At 40.4% G+C, this 22,068-nt stretch overlaps 1 protein-coding gene across 1 annotated transcript in view; it reads left to right on the top strand.

Annotated features, from left to right (window-relative positions):
* Window positions 1-1,855, top strand: part of ntrk2a (neurotrophic tyrosine kinase, receptor, type 2a) — a 67,776-nt gene extending 65,921 nt beyond the window's left edge. The window contains exon 20 of the mRNA XM_029510114.1: window positions 1,670-1,855. Coding sequence (XP_029365974.1) covers window positions 1,670-1,855 — 186 coding nt within the window. The remainder of the gene's footprint in view (window positions 1-1,669) is intronic.
* The last annotated feature ends 20,213 nt before the right edge of the window (window positions 1,856-22,068 follow it).

Raw genomic sequence — 22,068 nt, 5'->3', positions numbered from 1 at the left:
GTAATGGCAAACAAGATGTTGCAGCCCCACGTCTGAGGAAACAGCCCCTAGTACAACTAAGTGTGCAGGTACCTGAGAGGGATAGGTTTCATGAGTCCTAAATCCTCGGCCCAAGCCGCCTTATTATATAAGCCTGCGGTACCTGACTCAGAAACTCAGTAAATCTGTAAATAGCAATTTATTTTGTTTTGAATGAATTATTATTTTTGTATGTTTGCATGCTCGTATTGGCGAGCCCTGTTTCTGAAAAGGACAATATTTTCGACCACCACAACTACGTGTCTGTTCTTCAAAAACAAGATTTCTGGTGTTAAAGAGTTTACTCAGTTTACATTTAGCTGAAACAAGCTGCGAACAAATACATCTGATGCTGTCAAAATGTGAAATAATAAGAATCGTAACCATAAGAAACTATGTAGGGGAATCTTTAGATTTTCTGTTAATTGCCTCAAAAACTGGCTCATGAATTGTTTCAGTTCTATGACAGACTCACTCAGAACAGAAAACCAAATTCCTTAGTTTCACCTCTTTTATATAAAGCATTTATTAATCAGACAACTAAGTAAACAATCGTTTCTGTTACCTCTCAGTCATCCGTAACTTGAAGAAATCTTCCATCGCTACACTCAGGGTCTTGACCCAGTTTCCGGAAAACACAGCTGTGTCAGAGCCTTTTAACCCATGACCTTCACCTTAACTTACAGCCTGAACCACCTTATCACCTCAACTCTGGTTACATCTTTCCAACCGTATGAGCAGCACTCATTCTGGCTACATCCAAAATTAACCTTTAGCTATTAAATTTCAACAGAATCACAGTTCACCCACCTCTTGACCTGAATCTGAAGCTCACATATCTTTGAAACAAGATATTGGCTTTTGTATCAAAATGAGATTTCCGTTATATATGCACTCCAAAAAATTGATTGCCATCACAGATTGAGAAGGAGATGAAACTTCTAGCTTCTAGACTAGAGAAAAGAAAATATTACTACCAATCAGATCGTAATTGTAATCATTTGGCATCAAAGCCCTTTTTTAATGGTGATACAGCATTTTGGAAAGACAGGTGCTTTTTGAGGCTTAATGGAGATCAGTAATTGGTCATCATCCCTCACAAACAGCAAGGTGTATTTAATATCTGATGAGAATGAAATAAAAACTGTAAATGATATTATAGGAAAATAACAGTAGAGATATTTTCCAAACTGCTTCCAGAGGATCGTATGTTCTCCCCGTACCGAAGAGCAATTCAGGTGGCTACTGTAGTGATTGATTCACAACTTTAAATCTAAAACCTGTATTTTATATACTGGTTATATATCTTTTACTTATATGTATTTTATATATATTCTATGGTAGATGAGAAAGTCGAAGTATTGTGAGACGCTGTGTTAATTGGACAGGGAGCTGGTAAATGTACAGTTGTGAACTTTCCTTTCACTCCAGTGCAGTGAAACGTCATGAATTCAGTAAATAATAACGCTGACATTGTCACTGTGTGCCACTGCAACATGGTGCAACCGTGTTTCCGAGCAGGTGGACCATCTTCACCGGGTGATGAAAAACAGAAAATTTCAGCTTTGGTTGATTGAACTGTAGCTGTGCTTGCTTTTGTTTTGTTTGCTCAGACTATGAGAGATCTCTTTTTTTGTCTTTTGCTCTGTAGGTGATTGAGTGTATAACCCAAGGCCGGGTGCTGCAGCGGCCTCGGACCTGTCCTAAAGAAGTCTATGACCTGATGCTGGGCTGCTGGCAGAGAGAGCCACATATGAGACTCAACATCAAAGAAATCCATGGTCTGCTCCTCAATCTGGCTAAGGCCTCGCCTGTATACCTGGATATACTGGGCTGAACACCGGCAGAGGATGGAGGAGTTTTGAGTGTATGTGTGTGCATGAGAGATGAAGATATGTCTGTTAAGTCGGGAATGTTGAATGTGTGGAAGTGTGTACGTGTATGCGCATTTGAGGTTGCATGCATGTGTGTGTGCTCTGGTGTGAACATGATGATACCTCTGAATGAAGTTTGTGTGTGTGCAAGGTACCGCTGTACATGATGTGAAGCTTTTATCAAACTCTAAAAGGCAATCAAAAAGTTCTTCAACTGGCCCCAAATCGTTTCTGTCCTCCCTACCAATTTCCTCTCCTTTGTGATCCTCAACTCCTTCCTTATTTCCCGAAGAGACATTTACTGAGAATCATTTAACTCTGAAGAAAAAAAAAAGCTACTCTTCTCTTCAAATGCTTTAAACTGACTGGGGCTACACTGATGAGACATGATTAACAGAACTTAAAATTTAGTGACTCATTCATCGCTGCCTGTCGGACAACAGCACTCATTTGACCATCCAGAAATTTCCAGAGGGTGTAGCGTGGGGAGGATTACCAGAAGCTTCAATCCTTCGCGTGTAAATACAAAACTGTACGACAGTGAGACGTTTCAGAGGAAATGGCTCTGTGAGATGTCGAGCCATAAAGACACTGTGTTTTCCCCTCTCACCCTGTCTGTCCTTTCTTTCTGTCTGTCTCTCAGAACAGTACACAAGTATTAATGTGAGCATTCATCCAACATGGCTTACAGAGAGGACTACACAAAACACGATTTAACTTACAGTACTCTGACTGTAACAGAATAACGACCAAAAGAGGGGGAGGGGGAGTTTTTTTTTCTGGGTGGGATGATTAGTGGTTGACCAATTTGACTTCACAACAACAAAAGACTAAGAAAACAGCTCCAGTTGAAGTTTGACTGCGCTGCTGAGGTAAAAAAAAAGATTTAGGAAGAAGGTTAAGGTCTTCTACTACACTGTAATGATGAATATTACAAGAAATGTCAATATTAACATCTGCAACGGAGTACATACATGATTTTATGGATATATGCACTCATGCCTGCATATTACATTCTACCATTGCTTTCTGTCACATATTACTTTGCTCAAGCCTGGACTGCCCAGTGTAACATGATAAGCCCCCCACCACCCACCATCACCACTGAAGTGGCAGATGCTTCACTTGTGATGTCAAGCACTCGTGTCGGAGGTCAATTGATTCATTTGTCCACAGCTGTCTGACTATTCCAAGGCCTCGGTGAGGGGTTTAAAGGTTGCAGAGGGAGGCTGGGTGTTGAATGGTTAGATCACGGTCAGATATGTGGGCATCGGTGCTTTAGAAGGTGTGGTTCATTTGGTCAACCCATATTAAATCATCAAAGCTCTCAACACTCAGACATCCTTGAAAACCACATCTGTGCAAGAGGGGATACACACAGACATGCACACACACACACATACACTGTATACCTTATTTATTCTGTCATCCCTCCATCTTTACACCACACACACACACACACACACACACACACACACACTGAAAGACACTCAAAACGGGTTGAGAAGGAAATTGAATTGTGCATGTTTTATTATTTGAGCAGTGCAGTGCTTCAGCCAGGCCCCGTCCTCTGTAATGGTGTAATGTATATTTCATTACAGCCTAATGGGCTCCATTAGCACAGTCTCCTCACAGACATTCAAGACTTATTGTTTTATGGCTGAGAAGGAGGGATGGAGGGATGGAGAGGAGAAAAAGAAGAAAACTGAGGACTGAGGTATGGTGGAGAGGAGAGGTAATAAGGCATATTGGGGTAGAATAAAGGGGAAGGGAGAGGTCGGTTCAGAATCAATGGGGTATAAAGGAGAAAATGGTGGGAGCAAAGAGGTAGCAACGGACTGTGTAGAGACAAAGACAAGGAAAAGAAAATAATGGAGTGTAGATGGAGGGAGAGGGAGAGAGAGGAGGCGTGAATGTCCTCAGGGAGAAAGTGAGAGCGAGCATCCGTCATTACTTTGGCCTGGAGATGTTCTTATAAGCCACAACTTCAACTCATTGTTGCCATCACATTCCTACGGCCGCTCTCCACCACACATGCACACGTGCATCTTCTCCACACATGTTTTCCTGGCAGTCCACCAACAGCTTAAACTGAATATAATAACGCATCACACTTCCCCACGGATGGAGAACCACTTTCATTTTCCTACAGCGCAGCTCATGTATCTGGTTAAACACTCACACACACACTGTATATACAACAGCTTATGCATGCAAGGAAACCCATTTCTTTTTTCTTTTGGCCTTTTACTGAGTCATATTTTACTCTTTAAAAAGAGACATTTTAACAGGTCATATTCACTGCAGTTTCACTGACAGCCATTTGAATTAGATGTAAAACATCACCCTCAAATTATAAATCTTATTTGTTTATTAACAACAGCACTTGATGGTATTGACGTTTGTGAATTTGAAATTGTTGATTTTATTGATTTATAGTACTATTATTTATAAATTAAGAGGCATTTTGTATATTTCTTTCTATATCTAATGTTGCCTTTTGCAGCAACAAACAAATTGAAACAAGTTTAATTGATTATGTTTCTGCAAATGTGTGAGATAATCTTGACTGTATATGTATTTTGTATGTCTGGCTCCCTCTTAAGAGCTACCTAGCCTGTCCTCATGTACAGCGTACTTTACAACAGGGATGGATGATTCACCAGTCCGTCACATTGTAAATTTATTTTGACAAATTGCAAAACTATTGTCACCTGTCAGAGAATCAATGCAAGGAGCCGCAGCGTTGACAGTGCAGGCTTAAAAGGTCTCAAAATCCATCCCTGCTGTATAAATCCAGTAGAGTGAGCACACTCGACTCTACAACTTGCCACACAGTATCTCTGTGCAATAACAGAGGGCAGAGCACGAGAGCTGGAAAAAACTGTGAGAAACAAACACAGTGTGAATGTCTCAGATGTCAAAAGAGCATAGAGAACCTGTTTCCTTTTTGTTCCTTTTTTTTTTTTAATAATGAACCGTGTCAATTTGGATGGGAGCGAAGTGTTAACAGTTCTGGGAAGAAGCTGCGTATGGAGTTTTAGCTATGATGAACACTGCAGGAGTGTTTTGTGAACTCTTAACAAAACTGTGGCTGAAGATTGGCTTACTTTGCATCGATTCTGGTCAACTGAAAAAAAAAAAAAAAAAAAAGCAGGAAGAACAACTGTGTGAGCGGCTGTCTCAGAAAAGGAAGGACTGACAATCACAGACTTCTCTCTCTTATTCTCTCTTATTCAAGTGACCTATTGTAAAATAGACTATTCAACCAACTTTCCTCTTCTATGCTGCCTATACTGTACGTGATAGTCTTAAACTTTGGTCAATAGAAGTGCTACTCTTTTTTTTTTTTTTTTTTTTTTTTTGTAAAAAGAAATATCAGCAGGAGGAATGAACAAAAATACATTTACAAATGTGAATAAGCTGCTGAAAGAAATAAGTGTCTCTAACTGCTGTGTCCAAGACTGTGTCAATATCTAGATTGTACTCTTTTCTTCTTTTACATTAGAAGTGGAGGGCAGAGAATTGCGAGGCTGCATGGGTCTCACAACTACACAAAATGACGTACAGCAGCTCCCTGGATGCAGAGTGATGTTTGCTCATGCTCCCAGTGGTGTATTTGTATGTGTGTGTATATGTGTGTGTGTGTGTGTGTGTGTGTGTGTGTGTGTGCTTGGAGAAGGCTGATTGATGTCAGAGTGAGTCAGGAGGGATATGCAGGCTGGGTTCAGACTCGAGCAAAATCTTAGTTCAAATTCGAAGAGACTCAGTGGAGGAAACAGGAACTAATACGTTGTCACTACTCACTGATTCGTGATAAACGATGTACCTAGTTGTGTGGGTTTGAAGTTGGTATTAAGGCAGCTAAGATTTATGGAATCACTCAATTGCTTTATTTATGACTTGAAAATCAGCCTTCTTCTGCACACAATTTACTAAAGCCTGGGATTCACAGAAATATAAGAGCAATATAAGCAGATATTTTCCGTTGACTATCGCCTCACTGTAAATGAGTTTAGTCTTCACCAGGTGACTCATAGGAGTTGAACTTATTCCACACACAGCACAGATGCACATTACAACTTAAGGAGTGTTATTATCCATTTCACATTTACTCCAGTCTCTCTCACACACAACATTATAACATCACACTAAGATAATAGATCTGAAATATTGTAAAGGTCATCTTTGAAACCTTTGTGCTTGGGTACTTGTGGAGCCCTGAAGATTGTAATACCACAAAAACTGCTTCTCTGTAGTTTAAAAAAAAAAAAAAAAAAAAGGAAACTACCAAACAAAAACAAAAACAGATTTTGCTATATGCAGTATTTCTTTTTTTCAGTTTTTCTATTATGTGCTATTTGTCTGTATTTAAAGGTAAAACTTGCTGCCACTGTGGTAGAAAAAAAGGAGGATTTTGGATGTTTTGTGGATATTTGAATTGTGAGAGGCATGAAATAAGATACTGTAGAGGCTTATCAAAGCCCTGTATGGTTTTTATGCTAAACGAGATGTTGAAATGTTATTCGTATGCCTACAATTACTCAAACGTTAGAAACAGCTGTATTGCAAAACACAAAAGGTAATTAAAAACTGGAAGTAGTTTGATTGATGCAGTCAATATTATTTAGTAAGGCAGGTTGTGATGCTATAACCATCTGTGCTCCTGGTGAACAAACATAGACACACACGCACACACACACACACACACAGGAACACACACTAAAAGGAACGTGTACAGACATACAGTTGCTTGGTGGAAATTACGTGAGTCGTGATGGCGATGATGGTGATGATGATATGATTTCTCTTTGAACGTTGACCAGTCTGTCGTGATACAATGTAATTAATAAAAAGTGTTATGTCACATCAAAGCTCCTGAATGTGAGTATAATAAATGTGTGTGTGTGTGTGTACTAAAACAAAATGAGAAGCTTGGTTAGAAGTATTCAGGCATGCCTGACGTGTTAGAAAAACAGGAATCTGCTAAATTGATGATCCTGCCTGTAGAGTGTAAGTGATTATACTTTATATTAATCTCAGTATAAGTCCAGTGTTTTTTAAGTGAGAGAAACTTGTTTAGTGTGCAGATTAGGTGAAGGCTGAGCGCTTTCGCACGGCATTGTACTAACAAATTGGACAGAAGAGCACCTCTAACTCCCCAATGCAATTAAGCAACAGCTGAATTAATCTGTTCTTTTTACGCACAGCTCTGTCAACAATTTGTCACTGGAAAGGAAATGAAAGATGGCACAAGGCAGACAAAACTCAGGTTGGTGTAAATCTGTTTGTGTGGGGGTGAAGGAAGGAAGGAAAAGTACTTAGACTCAGCATATTTTGCATGTGTGATGACGTGCATGAGTGTAAAGAGAAAACTGAGTGTTCATGGTGCTTTCTTTGGTGTGCGGTGGAGAATTCCTGGACTCAGCACTTCATTCTCATAAATAACACTTTTAATCACAGGAGACACACACACATCAAGTTGTGGGGATGGGGGAGGTAAGAGCTGATATATGTTGGGTCTGGTAACACAAACAGAGAGAGGGGGCTGCTACTGTTATGTGGACAAGGCAATATGAGTTTGGGTTCAGGTCCAGAAATGATACAACATGAAACCAGAATGTCCTGAGTTTTAAATCTGCGAAACATCTTTGGCACAGCATCTCGCCTTTTCTCTGCCTACAGGCAGTATTATAGTCCCTTGATCTCAATAAGTACATGCTTGACCAACCATTACTGTGTTCTAAAACTCTTCCTTTTGGGGAGTGGGATCAAGACTGTGCGTGAGACCAGAGGGCTGAAGTAATTTCCTTCAGGAATTTTAATTAATTAAAGCTGATTTGTTTTAAGGAAGTATTCAAGTAATAATAATCTGCTTTCTGACAGGTTGTTTTGGCAGCTTGTGGGGTGAGCTTGGGGATTTTGGGAGATTTTTAAAGATCCTCTCCAGACCAACCCTGTCCGATGGAAATTACTTTAAATTATGCTTTATACAAATAACTTGGAACCCAACACAGTTTGAAGATCAAATAACATAACCCAACATGAGAAAATACGTGGAATGGAGTGAAAACTATAGGGTGGTTTATTATGACACTCATTTCACTGTGGGCAAGACAAAACAATAGAGTGTGTTATTTCACACTGCCAATGCAAATGAAGAAGTGCACGATAGAAGGATAAAGGAACAATTTGTCTATTTAATTTTCTCCCTGGTTATATTATAGTCTGCCCTACAAAACCCACCAGCCATGCACTCGAATGGGCATAAAATCAGGCACAGCTACGCCTCATTTAATCTCCCATGCTAACAAATGCTACTTTTTTTTACACCAACCACATGAGCATGGTAGCCAGGCAGGCAGACAGCTCATGGATGTGGGGCTGATTTTTCAGCTCGTGGCGGATTTTATAGAAATTCACGTGTGTTCAGTAAGAAGTCCAGTCAGAAGTCATGTAAACAGCTGGGGGAAAAAAATCCATCTGCATGCATACACTGGGATGCCTGCTCCAGACACAACGACGGATGGGACAAGGGTCATCACGGAGGTGGAGAAGAGAAGAGAACTTTATGAGCTACCTGATGATCGTACTTGAAAACAAGATGGAGATCAAAGCCTCACATTTCAGTCAAATAAGAGCCGAAACATCTGAAAAGATCATATGTGACCTGACCTGAGTGACTAAAACCCTACAAAAACAATATCCCTGCATTTTTCATCATTTTGCAGTTAGGGAAATAATTGCCCCCCAAGTCAAGGTTTTGAGTCAGGCTGCATGATGTGCATCAAAGCCTCCGTGATGTTGTTACTAACTAGATCCTGCCTCTGTCTTAATACTACACTATTAGCCATAACCTCACCCCAGAAGATCTAAAAGCAGCGGGGAAGAGAAACTGTAGCACTGCTCAGAGAAAATGTGCCATTATTATAGAAACCCAGTCCTAGAGAACCCAGAGAAAACACAACGGGACAGTGGTTCAGTGGAGACAAAGAGGAGCTTCTTCGTCACGACATGGACCAATTACAGATTTAAAGGCCAATGACAGGCAGCTATTAGTTAATCCTTTATTGCTGCACCTGCATCGTGACATCATGGCCACCACAGGGAGCAGTGTTTGTGCTGATGTGTTGCCCCATGAATGAGTAAGCTACATTTCTGCAAACATATTTCTATACCAAATAAAAGCAGTTGAACTTAGAGCTTATATAATGTCCCAAAAACTACCTTTCTTAATACCTTAAAGAAATATTTCTCATGGAAATGTCTACAAAACTGACAGCACATTTTATTAGTTTCACCAACAATATTCCCTCCAAAAGCACAGCCTAATACAATCTATAATATCCATGATTGGCCATATTTCCACCATTGGTCAACTGAAGTGGGAAGAAAACAAAGTGGTTATATGGACTGATTATTTCCTGGTCTGCTCAGTAGAGTTGGTACTGGTGAAGATGCAATTTTACACTTCCTGCCTGAAGACACACCTTGTGCAGAAACGGTTGTCCCAGTACAGCGCAGGAAGGCTGTTTCAGTTGCTTCAACTTTTACTAAAGACTTTTCAGAGTCAACAGGATCAGGGATGTGCAGTAATGATGGTCATTCCTAACCAAGTCTTGTTTTTTTTCTATTTGTTTGTTTCTATAGAAAAAATGTTGTTGCCACTGCATTTTACTACAGCCACAGCTTTTTTTGCAAGAAGAGTTTGTACTACTGGCACCAGAAGCAAATTTTACTGATTTCAGGGATTCAGGGCTTCAGGGCCTCTCTGTCACTGGAAATGTCATAAACATTTCTCTAATAAAAACATTAATTACTGTGCACACAGCCACCAGGTGTCTCATCATGACTCAAAACAAGAATCAGACAGAGTTCACTTCAGCACACCGAACTAACTCCAAAAACAATGTTCACAAAAACACGAGCGGCTGTTCAAGCTGAATTGTCAAAAGGAACAAAGATGAACTGGTGTGGAAGATACGACCGCCCTAAATATAGGAGGGGAGATAATTAGACACAGGTGCAACTGATGAGGGGTGGAGTCGACAATCACAGGGGCGGGAAATGCACAAAGGCAAGAAGTGCGCATTTCAAATAAAGGACTTCAAAACAGAAAACATGCAGAACGGGAAATGACACAGTAATGAAAGCAATGGTTTTATTTGTTGTAACTAAGCTGTCAGGGGAGGTGATTGTAATTTGGAAAATGGATTTTAATGGCACATTTTGTGAGCCATTGCAACTTGGGCATCATTTTTTTTTTCCCAATCAAAGTTGGCGCAGCTGAACATAATCCTGGCATGCCCTGTAAAAGAAATTGGTAAATGGGGGAGACAAGTTTGATTACTGTTCATTTACCATTCTGCTGGGGCAATAACATTTTATTTTTCACAGATTTTCTGTTTGATAGTTTAATTAAAGGTAAATGCTTTATTGTTGGAAAATGACTAGAAGCAATAGCTCATTTCAAACGGACACAAAAAGTGTGGCTGGACGAATAGAGGTATGATCGCAACCAACACGTTTCCCGATCCCGAGTACATTCCAATGAAAGTGCTCCTCTAAATTCACAGGAATATCGTACATAAGGTACCATCACAGTGGAAAAATACAGAATAACAGGACAACCTCATAACATAACAGGGCCACTCCTCATCTTCTGTCTCCTTGTGCTCCTACAAGAGTTTCCTGTTCCACCAAAACGGAACAGCCAGTGGCCTTATCAAGATTTATGAGTTAAATCATCATTGGAAATATAAGACACTTGTTGGGGCACAAGGGGAGGTGGAAGAGGAGCTGGAGCAGCCAGAGAGAGAAGAGATGGTGTCAGAAGAAGACAAAGAAAGTGGAGACACAAACAGCAGAGACTGATGGTGAAAAATGAAGATAAAGAGGATTTTGGTCAGAACAGATGTCTAGATGTGATGGGGGGGCATCTTCAGTAATCTTTTCTGATCCTGCTGTTTTCCTCTCTAATGTTCAGATATCCCATTTGAAAACTGCTATCAAGTGAAACACTCTCAAAACAAGCAGAAGTGCAGCAGAGATAAAGGGCTGGAGACTGGAGACAAATGGAAAATAGGGTGGATCTCAGAGTCAATCAGCTACAGCTGTTGTACGACATGAGCACTCGTGACCATCCACTTCTGCACAAATCACTCAGCTGCTGTTACATGTTGCTTCTAGGTAATTGGGAGTTTTTCTACTCTGAAAATGGAATGTAAATTGCACAATGTGTATATTCACGTAGAGTGAGATGGGAAGACCACTATCAGTATCAGTCCAATGAGAAATATTTCACTTTAACTTTCATTTATTAAATGGTTGAAAAGCAACCTCTTTTACATGGGAATCAAACTCCACTCTTTGGTGTCATATTCTTGTTTTGTGGACAGATATGTCAATGCCAACCTAACACAGAGCTCACTCACCCTTCCACCGCACATTTCCCTTTGTCATTGGAATAATTATTGCAACTACTAGATGTCCCTGAGTACCAAAACAGATCTGTGGTTCAAATGACAATCAATAGACAATAATTGCATCAATACTATAGTTCATATCTTACAAAAAATAAAGAATTGAATCAATGTGTAAGATTTTTTATTTTTTTTTTACACTGCATCCATCTGTGAAGTGCAACAGACCCAAAATGTAAAATTTTGCTAAATGTACATTATACACAGTGTGCGAAGATACTATTTTTACACTGTGTTTAGAAAACTAGAAAAAGTCATCCACTAATACAAGATCATGCTTTTGTTATAGGAGTATTGTTTCTTTAATGATGTCCCCATTTTAATCTGAATCTCCATTTTATCTTCTGTCTATGACTTTGCCTCACATGTAATTGTAATGGTGTGAAAGGAAAATACAACTCCAATCAAAATTCTTAATCAAAGGTCTTCTCAAACTATGAAGAGGAAATGCCAGCCCTCATTGTTTTCCAGCCTGTTACCTTTAAAGATCTCTGTGTCTGTCCATTGACCGATAAGACAATGACAGCTCCTGTATGTGGAGACATTGGATTTCAGATGCCGTATAGGAGTGGTGGTGAGGGGAGAGACAGAAGGCACAAACTGAAAACATGGAAATAAATATTTGGTTATTATGTGACTATAAAAATGTCAATGACAGACAAAGAGTGTGGAGAACGTGGCAATGAAATCGTACCATCAATCAAATAAAAGACAAATGGAACAGACCAATGGTGAACAGAAGTAAACATATGGCCAAATCAAACAAGGTGCAGACAGCGCAATGAAGCATCAGGAGCCAACAGCAGAAAGCTGTGGGGACACTGGTGCAGCGAGAGCGGCAGAGCGAGCAGCAAACAAGGGATGGGCTTTTGATGGAGTCTCATCTGGAGTGTTTATGACGAGGCAGCGCCAGCAACGTAAATGAGTTGACTGATCAATCTTTCCTCCTTGCTCTGCTGGATCAATAGCACTATTTTGACATCCTACATTAAGCTCTAACTAATTGCCAGATTGCTAAATGCTTTTAAGAAGGAAGAAAAAAAAAACATATCCAGGGCAATCAATAATGCAATCACACCAGCGACTCTCCTGTACTGCCAATGCAGCAGGGATGTTCTGATGTTCTGGTGTGTGTGTGTACATGTGTTCACTTATGTGATTGCATGAACACGTGTGGGTGTGGTGAGTATTAAGGACCAAACATTTACCTGGTTTATGAACTGTGGGACTTGTAGATATGCCTTATTTGGCTGAGTGGTGTTGGGGCAGCTGGGAATTGTGGTCAGGGGCTGAGAGTAGGGCAGAGTGCTGTATTTGGGGTTTGAAGCGCTGCGGCCTCAGCGGAACAGTTAGCTGACTTGGCTCACAGCTCCGTGGCTAAACCACCAAGACCACTATAACAAAGCATCCAGGTCTGAACAGTTTCTCGCTGTCTCTCGCTCTGCTCTCCTTTCTATCAGTTCGAATGACGTTAATCAGTGATGTAAGTGATTGCTTATGGTAAATAATTTTGTACATTTTTAGTCAGTAAGCTGCTGATAGCTGGTGAAACCGGAGCAGGTTAATTGTTCGCTTCATCCACATTTCCTTCCAAATGTCACACTGATGCGTTTTGTAGCGCATTTTAAAGCATAAAGTGTAAACTGACAGTTTCATGAATAGACATTGTTGTAAAATGGTGAGTTACACTTAAGTCCAATTATGCTGTAAAACAGGCAATTAGATCATTGTTTTTGAATTCTCATAGACTGTGAGTTCATACTGAACACAACATGTGGCCCTTCACTGAAGGTCATTCTAACACAGTTTCTGAAACACAACAATAAAGATGAGATTCTAACTTTGCTCTAAAACTATTAAAAGCGCTGGAGACCTGCTTCTTAATACCCGATAAACAAAGATGACGGTGAACATGGCGCAGTATTTAACTGCTAAAGCCAAATATTTCACCAACTCCTCCAACCTAAGCAACCACGTAGGCTGTTTTTATCAACCTTCTGATAGCACATCCTTAAATAGCCCATCACACCTTGGCTGTCAGAGTTAAGCTGCCATCATTTGTTGTCTGGCATGTTTTTGTTGTTGTTGTTGTTTTTACAATTGCTCAAATAACTGACAGCATCTGTGGTCAAAAGTCTGGAGAAAACAAATCTATACTACTTCTGAATCTCCATCTACAGAACAGCTGATGAAGACCATAACATACTATACAATTAAATGGGCTTTGACAGGAGATGGCTTTTTGTTTGCTTCATTTTTCTCTCAATTTTATATGAAACAGTTGGTTGGCTAAACAACAAAATCTGTTTGATCATCTGCCTGCTTGAGCTTCTTGCCAAAACCCTGGCAATAAAATTTGTGAATAAAATCTAATTGCCAAAAGTCTTAGTACTAATAGGGCCCAAGTTGTGTGCTACAGTCTCAGTGTTGTTTCTGTCTATGTAAAGGAAAAGTACACAGAGATTTGATAACAAAAGGAGACTATGACAGCAGGCATATACTTTGTCTCTCAGTATTTAGACGTCTAAATGTGTGTGAATGCTTACAGATGAGTGTGTTTTGTTCAAGAATAACGGGGTCAGAGATGCACTGGCTGACAACATGAGATGACAATGTCCTCTTCTTCTCCACCTACACAAAACAGTGGGAGATAAAAACCTTTTTTCATAAATTTTTCAGACAAGACATGTTTCTTGGACTGAAGAGCCTCTCTAGTCTGTTTGCTTCATAGATTTTTAACAAGGAGAAATACACCGGACAAAATGCCTCAGATTTAAAAGTGCAGGTATGAAGATAGATAACCTGGTGTCTATTTTTGTAATTCACGCAGTCCTTTTCATCTAGCCAGACTCAGGAAAGGATCATGAGAGGAATTGAAATGGAGGCCTGAAAGAAAAGCATAGAAGACAAAATAGAAAGACGGAGGACACCACAACAGTAGCGAGTGTTGGTTTGGTAAAATTACAGCCATTACATACTATGATATCATTCAGGGATGCTGATTTATAATAATTTCATGTATGATGTGATGATGACTGTCTGATTAGGCATCATGGTTCCAACTGCTAAACCAGCCATATTAAAAAAGGGAACAAATAGTTTACGGTTTTTAGTGCACACTGGTACCTCTAGATATTTAGGGCTGAAATTATTGACTGACTGAATAGCTTTGTGTTTTTTATGCTACCCAGCTGCTGACTTTACAGTTTGGATTTTTGAGACATGCACAAGAGAGCATCAACACAAGCTGAAGGGGGGGTGGGGGCAATTTCAGTTTTATTTCCTCCATCAAATGTTTTGTTAAGGAATTTCTTTCTGTGTCTACAGGCTCGTTAACCCCCCAGCTCCTCTTTGCCACTTCTCATCTTTTTCACTGGTCCACTGTTTTCCCTGCTTTCTTGGCTGTTCATCGTCCTCCTCTGACTTCACTCCTGTCCCTGGCTGTTCATCTTCTGCTTTGTCTCTATATCTCTGCTAATTAAACAAATAAATTATTAAACTTGTAGTGATAATCAATCAATAACACTCTTTCTTAGAGGGATAGACCGCTTAATAATTGACTAATCCTGAGGGGACCCCTGCCCTGTAGTGAGTTTATGAATATGTGTGCGATTGTGCATGTGTAGGCCCCCTCAGATGGGCCCATCCATTTGCGTTTATGTGCACCTGCATCGTATTGTTATTGCTGATTGAGATGACTGTTACTGAGGTAGACTGGCTCTGATGGGGGTCATGGAGGACCAATTAAACTCTTAACTGTCTTTTCTGGAGAAGCAGGAAGAGAGAGCCATATAATTAGTGTGACTAAGCCACAGGTGCTAAAGGATAAACAAACACTGCTTCATATGACTCCATTAGGATCTGAACTGTATACATGTGAACTCTAAATAGGAAAATGTCAGTGCCAGGTGTCCTACTTACCAAGAAATCTAAAATAAGTGTGTCAAGCTGAACCAAACCTCAGAGTCTGTCCTGTTAGGGATTAAGGTCCTTTGAACATTCTCCTTTGATGAGGTTGTAAGTAATTTAAACGTGTGTGTAGAAATGTAAAAAAGTGGGTGGAACTAAACGTTTTCATTTCATAGTCACTGTCTCTGTTCGCTGTTATTTCTATGAAATTTCCCATGCTCATGTGTATGCCCTTCTCCAGAGTCTTCATGTTGATTTTAGTTTGCTGCTTGCTCAGATTCTTCATCTTCTTCATCTGTCTTTTTATTTTTATTATTGTTTTGCTTCTTAATTGGATATGGATCCACTTTATCATCCATGCATGTCAAACTGAGCTATCTAGTAGAGCTGGTCGAGTGCTGAATCACCCGGGTTAATGATTCAACTCTTTGTACTGAATCACGAATCCAAGGTCACCATTAACCCAGATCCAATGACTTCTCCAGTTGACTGCTGCGAAGTATACAAGGCAAGTCGGCGGACTCATTGGAAACAATTCTCAGCGACCAGAAACAGCTCTTAACCGCTGGAAATAGTTCTGAATCAGATGACTCGGGTGCAACGGTTCACTGACTGGAGTCAGCAGAATCATCTGATTTGGTTCCTGAATTGGTAAGTTAAAATAAATGTTGCTTAAACAAGTGGTTAAACACACTGGTGTTCATTATGTGGCTAATGTACTTCATGCACATGCTACGATGACCATCATCATTATTATTGGTATTATTATACTCCTACATTGGGACGGGGGGCAACAACAGTGACTCTTGACTCTAGACTCAGGTGAACTGTGTCTCTTTAGTGAGGGACTCAGATTAACCCAAGTCCATGAAAGTTTAACACACTTCTCTCTTGACCTGCTGGTGCTGTCAACAACACACAGCGTGTTGTGTGGCCATGTTGGACAGTTATCCCCCCTTTTGGAAACAACATTAAGTGCGGTGAAAGGAGAAATATAATGCGGATGTTTGCAAAGTGTTTGTGGTTTATTTATGTAGTGCATCTAAAAAAATGTATTGGCTTGGTTATGTTGTAGTAAGCTACCATGCGAGAAAGCCAATTTCAAATGAGCAATGTTGCTTCTTTCCGATGTGATAGTGTGTGCAAACAAGATTAACCTTAATTATGTTTGTGTTGTGGTTACAACTTATTTCTGCTGCCCTTAACGTAAAGCTTGACACACATTGTCATGTATGCTGTTTGTTTAAGGTTACATGATTAACAACAGTTTATAAGGCTAGTAAGATAATACGGTTATGGTGCCAGTTAAACCTCATTTAACAGTTTATGTCCACTGTTCTGTACAAATTTAATAAACAAGATACAGTGTATTCATTAAATTCTATTTGTGAACGTTGGAAAGAATGATGTTATTTGTGTTCCTGTGTTTTTGGTCTGTGCGAGGCCAAACTCAGTCAGGTTCATGTAATGCATCCCATGTTCAGTGGAGCTGGTTGGAACAAACTCTGTGGGTTTTTGGTATTTGCAGAAGTTCGGAGGAATCCACCATCATCCCGTCTGTGGCCCCATGTATCAATAACAAATCCCCTGTCAGTTACAGCAGCAGATGAGCCGATTTCACAACCTTTTTGTTGCTGGGATCGAAAGCTGCATGCCACCCTCACACGCGCCTCAACAGCCCATTGGGACCATACAGGAGATCATGGATCTTAGCCTTTTCGCCCTCCTTGTTGTCATATATATGTTACTTTAACTTCTATGTAAATGACACTCACTCAGGTTTCCTCCCACCATCCAAATACATGCATGTTTGGGTTGACTGGTGACTCTAAATTGTCCGGAGGTCTGAATGCAAGCGTGAGTGGTTGTTGTTCTCTGTGCCTCTGTGTGTTGGCGACCTGTCCAGGGTGGCCCTGCCCCTCGCCCAATGTGAGCTGGGTTTAGCCGGATGGATGGATGACACTCCTGGGAGTGTGTGCCACTGTGTCTGTGTCTGTGGATCCATCATCACCACTCCATTTGTTTCACCACCTTCATTAGCACCGCGTGTGCTCTCTACTCTGGCGTCCAATGAACTTAACATGCTTTCTGCTCTACGTAATGTTTTATGCATACATCTGCATCAAGTGTTTACTGCATGGTCAGTCCCTTTGTTAACCTGAAGGTTATGGTTGTTGACTTTACTGGCGTCCATCCATTGACAGCCTCATGTCGCCGGGGTCTGAGATCTGACTGGACGCTGACACGGGACAATTAGAGCTCACTGTTTTTTTATTGACTCTCTCTCTCTCTCTCTGATAGATAGCTGACAAAAAAGTACAGAGCTGTGCTCTCCTTTCTCCACTCATTCTGAAGCTCTCTTTTTATTCCTTATCTACTTATTATTTATTTAATTCATTCCTCTCTATACTTCTTGTCTTCACAACTTGATTTCTCCATACTTATTCTTGCCATATTCTTATATTTGGCTTTGTTTCTGAGTGTTTGTGTTGAAAGGTTTTGGAACTCACATTGAAATTTTTCTAATAGGTCAATAATAGTCCCAGATATGTACATGATTAGCCACAATGCAGATTTTGATTCATTATTAGTTTTTCTGCAGTGTCATTTTCAGACAGGATTTCTATCTGCACATACACACAACAGTTTTGTAAGTGGAAATTTTTTTCCATGAATGACTTTAAAGGGTTGTAAATCAGAATGACGCCTGAGGGTTATCACAAAATAAAATACAAAGCAAATTGCTTGTGAAGAATGCCTGCTTCAGCCAGTTGAGGACAGGCATACATGCATATGTGTGTTCACGAGCCAAATGGTAACACCTCTTTCTCAATTTGGGCCAGGTACCTGAAGTACAAGACACTTTTACAAATCATTCAGTTGTAAAGTATTTCATTAAATTATGCATTTGTACTCGTATTCGTGCTGTAAAATAACAGAGCTGGCTCCTGCAGAAATGTGTGTGCATGTACATGCAGTGTCTTCAGAGTTCTGTCAGTGGTGCAATATATACTTCCTGTTTCCTGCTTTGTTGGCCAATGATAACCTGATACACCCTGGAGAGAGGGCTGTGGAGGCGATAAAGGGGGAAGTGGGGGAAAAGAGGCAAATAGTGAGATAGGATACAATTAGAAAGAGATGGAATTAGTACAGCGATGCCACATTTGCATTATAAGTGATGAAAAGACTCAAGCTACACTGATAAAATCATCAAATCACGCTTCATTGTGTTGATAAAACAAGCAAATGCTGCGTGAGCTCTTTAAATTGATCACCACCGGGAGAAAAGAAACGTGTTGTAATTGTGAAGTCCTCACACTCTCCTCCAAGTAAATTATGCAGACTTCATGGCTGCTTAGCTGTTGTGTCAGTAGGTCTGAGCTGCTCTCTGTGTCCAGCTGCTGAGAACACAATGCTTTTCGTTATTCAATTCCTTCTAATTGTTTTGAAGTCTGACTAATTTGCATATGCATGCTAAGAGGGCATCTTATTGGAGGAGAAATGGGAATGAAAATTGGCTGAAAGGCACACACACAGTGGTGTGTAGAAAGAAAGGCTAAAAGGAGGAATGAATGAACAAACAAGTGAATAACAGACGGGATGTGAGTAAGTGCTCCTAGAAAAATCTGTCTCTCTGGTTACCACGGCAACGAGAGGTGCAAGTTGGCTCTGCTCCCTACGTAACCAATTATGTCTGTGTGTGTCTCTGTGTGTGAAAGTGTGAGTGTGTATCTACTATCTGGGGGCTATTGATATGCAAAGTAGAAAGTAGGCCCGTGTGAGCTTCTGCAACAATGATTACAGCGCATCTGATTTTAACGTGGGGTGTTTGCATCTGTCATCCGTGTCAAGATTTCTTCTGTCACTTTATCACCACCCAAAATTTCCATCCTCCACACAGACGCCACACGCAGGCAACCAAAACCCTTCATGTTGGCACGTTTGCGTTCATAGACCGGTTCCAGATAGCTGCATGCTCAGGCTTGTAGAGTGAAGCCAGTGTAGAAGGGCCATGTCACAAATGGCTCCCCCTAGTGAGACACACAGTCAAAGATATTTTTGGCTTTGAGTGAAATATCCTGACATCCATTGGATGAATTCCCATGAATATTACTCCATGCATTGAAATCTCTACTAACAATAGTTCATTAGCATTCTATGGCCTCAGAGATTCAACCATCAGGCCAATATTTTGTTTTACTGTTGAAAAAAAAAAAAAAAAAGGCTATCAAAATGAATGACGTGACTTTAAAGAATGGAACCTGGAACAAGTATTTTTGTTTTTGTCTTTACATTTTTGTAATCGGTTTAATTGTTCGTATTAAAGCTTTTATTCTGCACTCTTGATTAAAAACAAAAAACTAAATCAAAATGCACTTTGTGATGAAGGCTGGTATTATCATCATAGGAATATGCTCTGTGTTATAAGATGAAAAGGGAAAAATGACTGCAGCAGGGGTCAGCCTGAAACACGTGGGTGTGTGGTTTCATGTGCGTTCACTGTTAGTGGCACCGTTTTTAACCATTCGAGCATCCTGAAAAGCACTTCCCCCCATCATAATGTAGGACAGTTTTACACTGCCAAACTCTTTATTGAGGACTTCTAATGCTGAATTGCAAAAAGATCAAACACATACACACACAGTTATTCCAGTCTTGTGCTGCTGTGACATGCAGCCTACACACACACGTCTTTGTCAGGCCCTTCTTTGTGGACTTGTACCTTTTCAGGGGAGCCATTCTGTCCCTCAGTGGGACCACCATTGAGTTACAGAAGCAGCCAAGTCGGACTCTAGCACTAATTGGCTACGCTATTAGAGGCCCACAGAGCCACACTTAGACTACAGAAACAAGCTGGTCAGTGTGGAGATGGAGGATGGGTACAGTGCCTGAATGAATGTGTGAGACGGAGAGGGACAGAGGGAGAGAGATTTCTAATTAGGGGTCTCTGACGGACATGAGAAACCTACAGAAGCAACACACACTCACAAACACACACAGTCTCCAATCGCTAACACAAATGCCAGCAGCTACCATCAGTGACTGTTCTGGTGTGAGGATGGGAAGTGTGTGTGCCGTGTGTGTGTTTGTGTGTGGGTGCGGGGGGGGGCTTTTGTCTGATGCACTTCAGCTGCTCTGATTGACAGCAGGGACAGGAAGTGAGGGCGTGGGGCTCAGAGAGGAAAAGAGCTTTTCTCTTTATGCTGCCTTCCTCAGATTAACATTCTCCTCTACCTCTTCAAATTCCTCTCATCCCCCTCTGCCTTTCCTCTATCGTCACTTTCGCTTTCTTCCCTCCAGCATGTTTTACTTTTCTCCTCCTCTGCCTCCTTCTGTCCATTTATGTCCATTTACATTCAGCATCATACAATACTTCTTTTAAAGACATTTGTACTGGCTTTTTGTTACCCCCTTCTCGCCTTGTCCATTTCCTCAGAAGAAAAAGATTAGGTTACTCAGGGCACTTAAAGCCGAGGTACATTGCTAAACAAATGCTTATACAACTGTGCCACTGACACGAGGTGATTGAGTATCTAATAAAGCTCTATTAGCCGTGAAATAAATCAACTCAAACCGAACCCAGACAGCGCTTTGCAGACATGACCAGATGGTGATACCTGGGATATTACGGGCTTCATTGGTTACTTGTCAGATTCATGTCGAAGTTTTGAGACAAGAAGACAATCCGACCACTACAAATGGTCTCTCTGAAAAAATATATATTAATATTTGAGCCTTGAAGAATGAGCTGAGGGCTGCTACACTGTTGGAGGTTGACTGGGGACAAAGCATTACATCATCAGATTCCCAAAGCCTTGAAACTTCTACATTTGCCTAGCAACAGAAAAAATGTGTGTGTACCATTTTCGGATGGCTGGATGGAGTGGCTGACTGATTGAGTATGCCATAAACAAGTTGTGTCATAGCTACAAAGTTATGGGCTATTAAGGTGCAGCAAGAATATCATTTCCTCTCGCCCACCACTAATTTAACAACTGACGGCAAAGAAAAAGGTGCCAGTCATTGATGGCTGCCAGGAGCTGATTACCTACATGTTAATTTTACCATTTAAGAGGCTATAGGTTTTTCTCATATTTTGTTACAGCAATAGCAACAGAGCAAGATGAACAGTTACGCTAATAGTTCAGGAGAATTACAATCAACATAGCTCAAAATAGCAAAAAATATTGAAAATACAATTATATTGTAAATATAATAATATGCGATAGTTGCATACTCCATTGTACTGCAGTCCGGCACTATAACCAGGTGACCACCCCTTAAATTGTTATACTGTATCTGGGAATAACATATACTGATCTAGGATTAAAAGAAAGTGAGAGACATCATTTAAGACATGGCCAGTGCTCATCTTGAAGGAGATCTGGTGCTATACAATTTTCCTACCAAGCACCAATGACTGCAGACAGTAAAGACATGAACGTACACGGCCCGCTATTAAAGGAGCAGCTTATTTTTTTCAAGTCTGTCCTCAAATAATAATTCCATGCTCATTTGTATCTACATTGAGTTTTTTTTTAAATTGCTGTAATTGCTTGTCCTGTCCATACTGGCTGAGAATAAATCCCTTTGTAGAGCAATTTTATCTGAAGAGATAATTTCGGCAGAAGTCAATATAAGAGTTCAGCTGTCTGGAAAATCATGTGAATATCTTCCAACGTTAATTTGTTTTTGTATCACATTTCCATATGATTCGACAGCCAGTGTTTCTAAGCCGAGCCTTGGAAGAGGGATAACAGAGAGACATGCTCATTCAAAAAGCG

Source organism: Echeneis naucrates, chromosome 9 (genome assembly GCF_900963305.1).
Source record: "Echeneis naucrates chromosome 9, fEcheNa1.1, whole genome shotgun sequence".
Lineage (NCBI taxonomy): Eukaryota > Metazoa > Chordata > Actinopteri > Carangiformes > Echeneidae > Echeneis > Echeneis naucrates.
The sequence above is the reverse complement of the archived record's forward strand: the minus strand, read 5'-3'. Positions and strand labels throughout refer to the sequence as shown.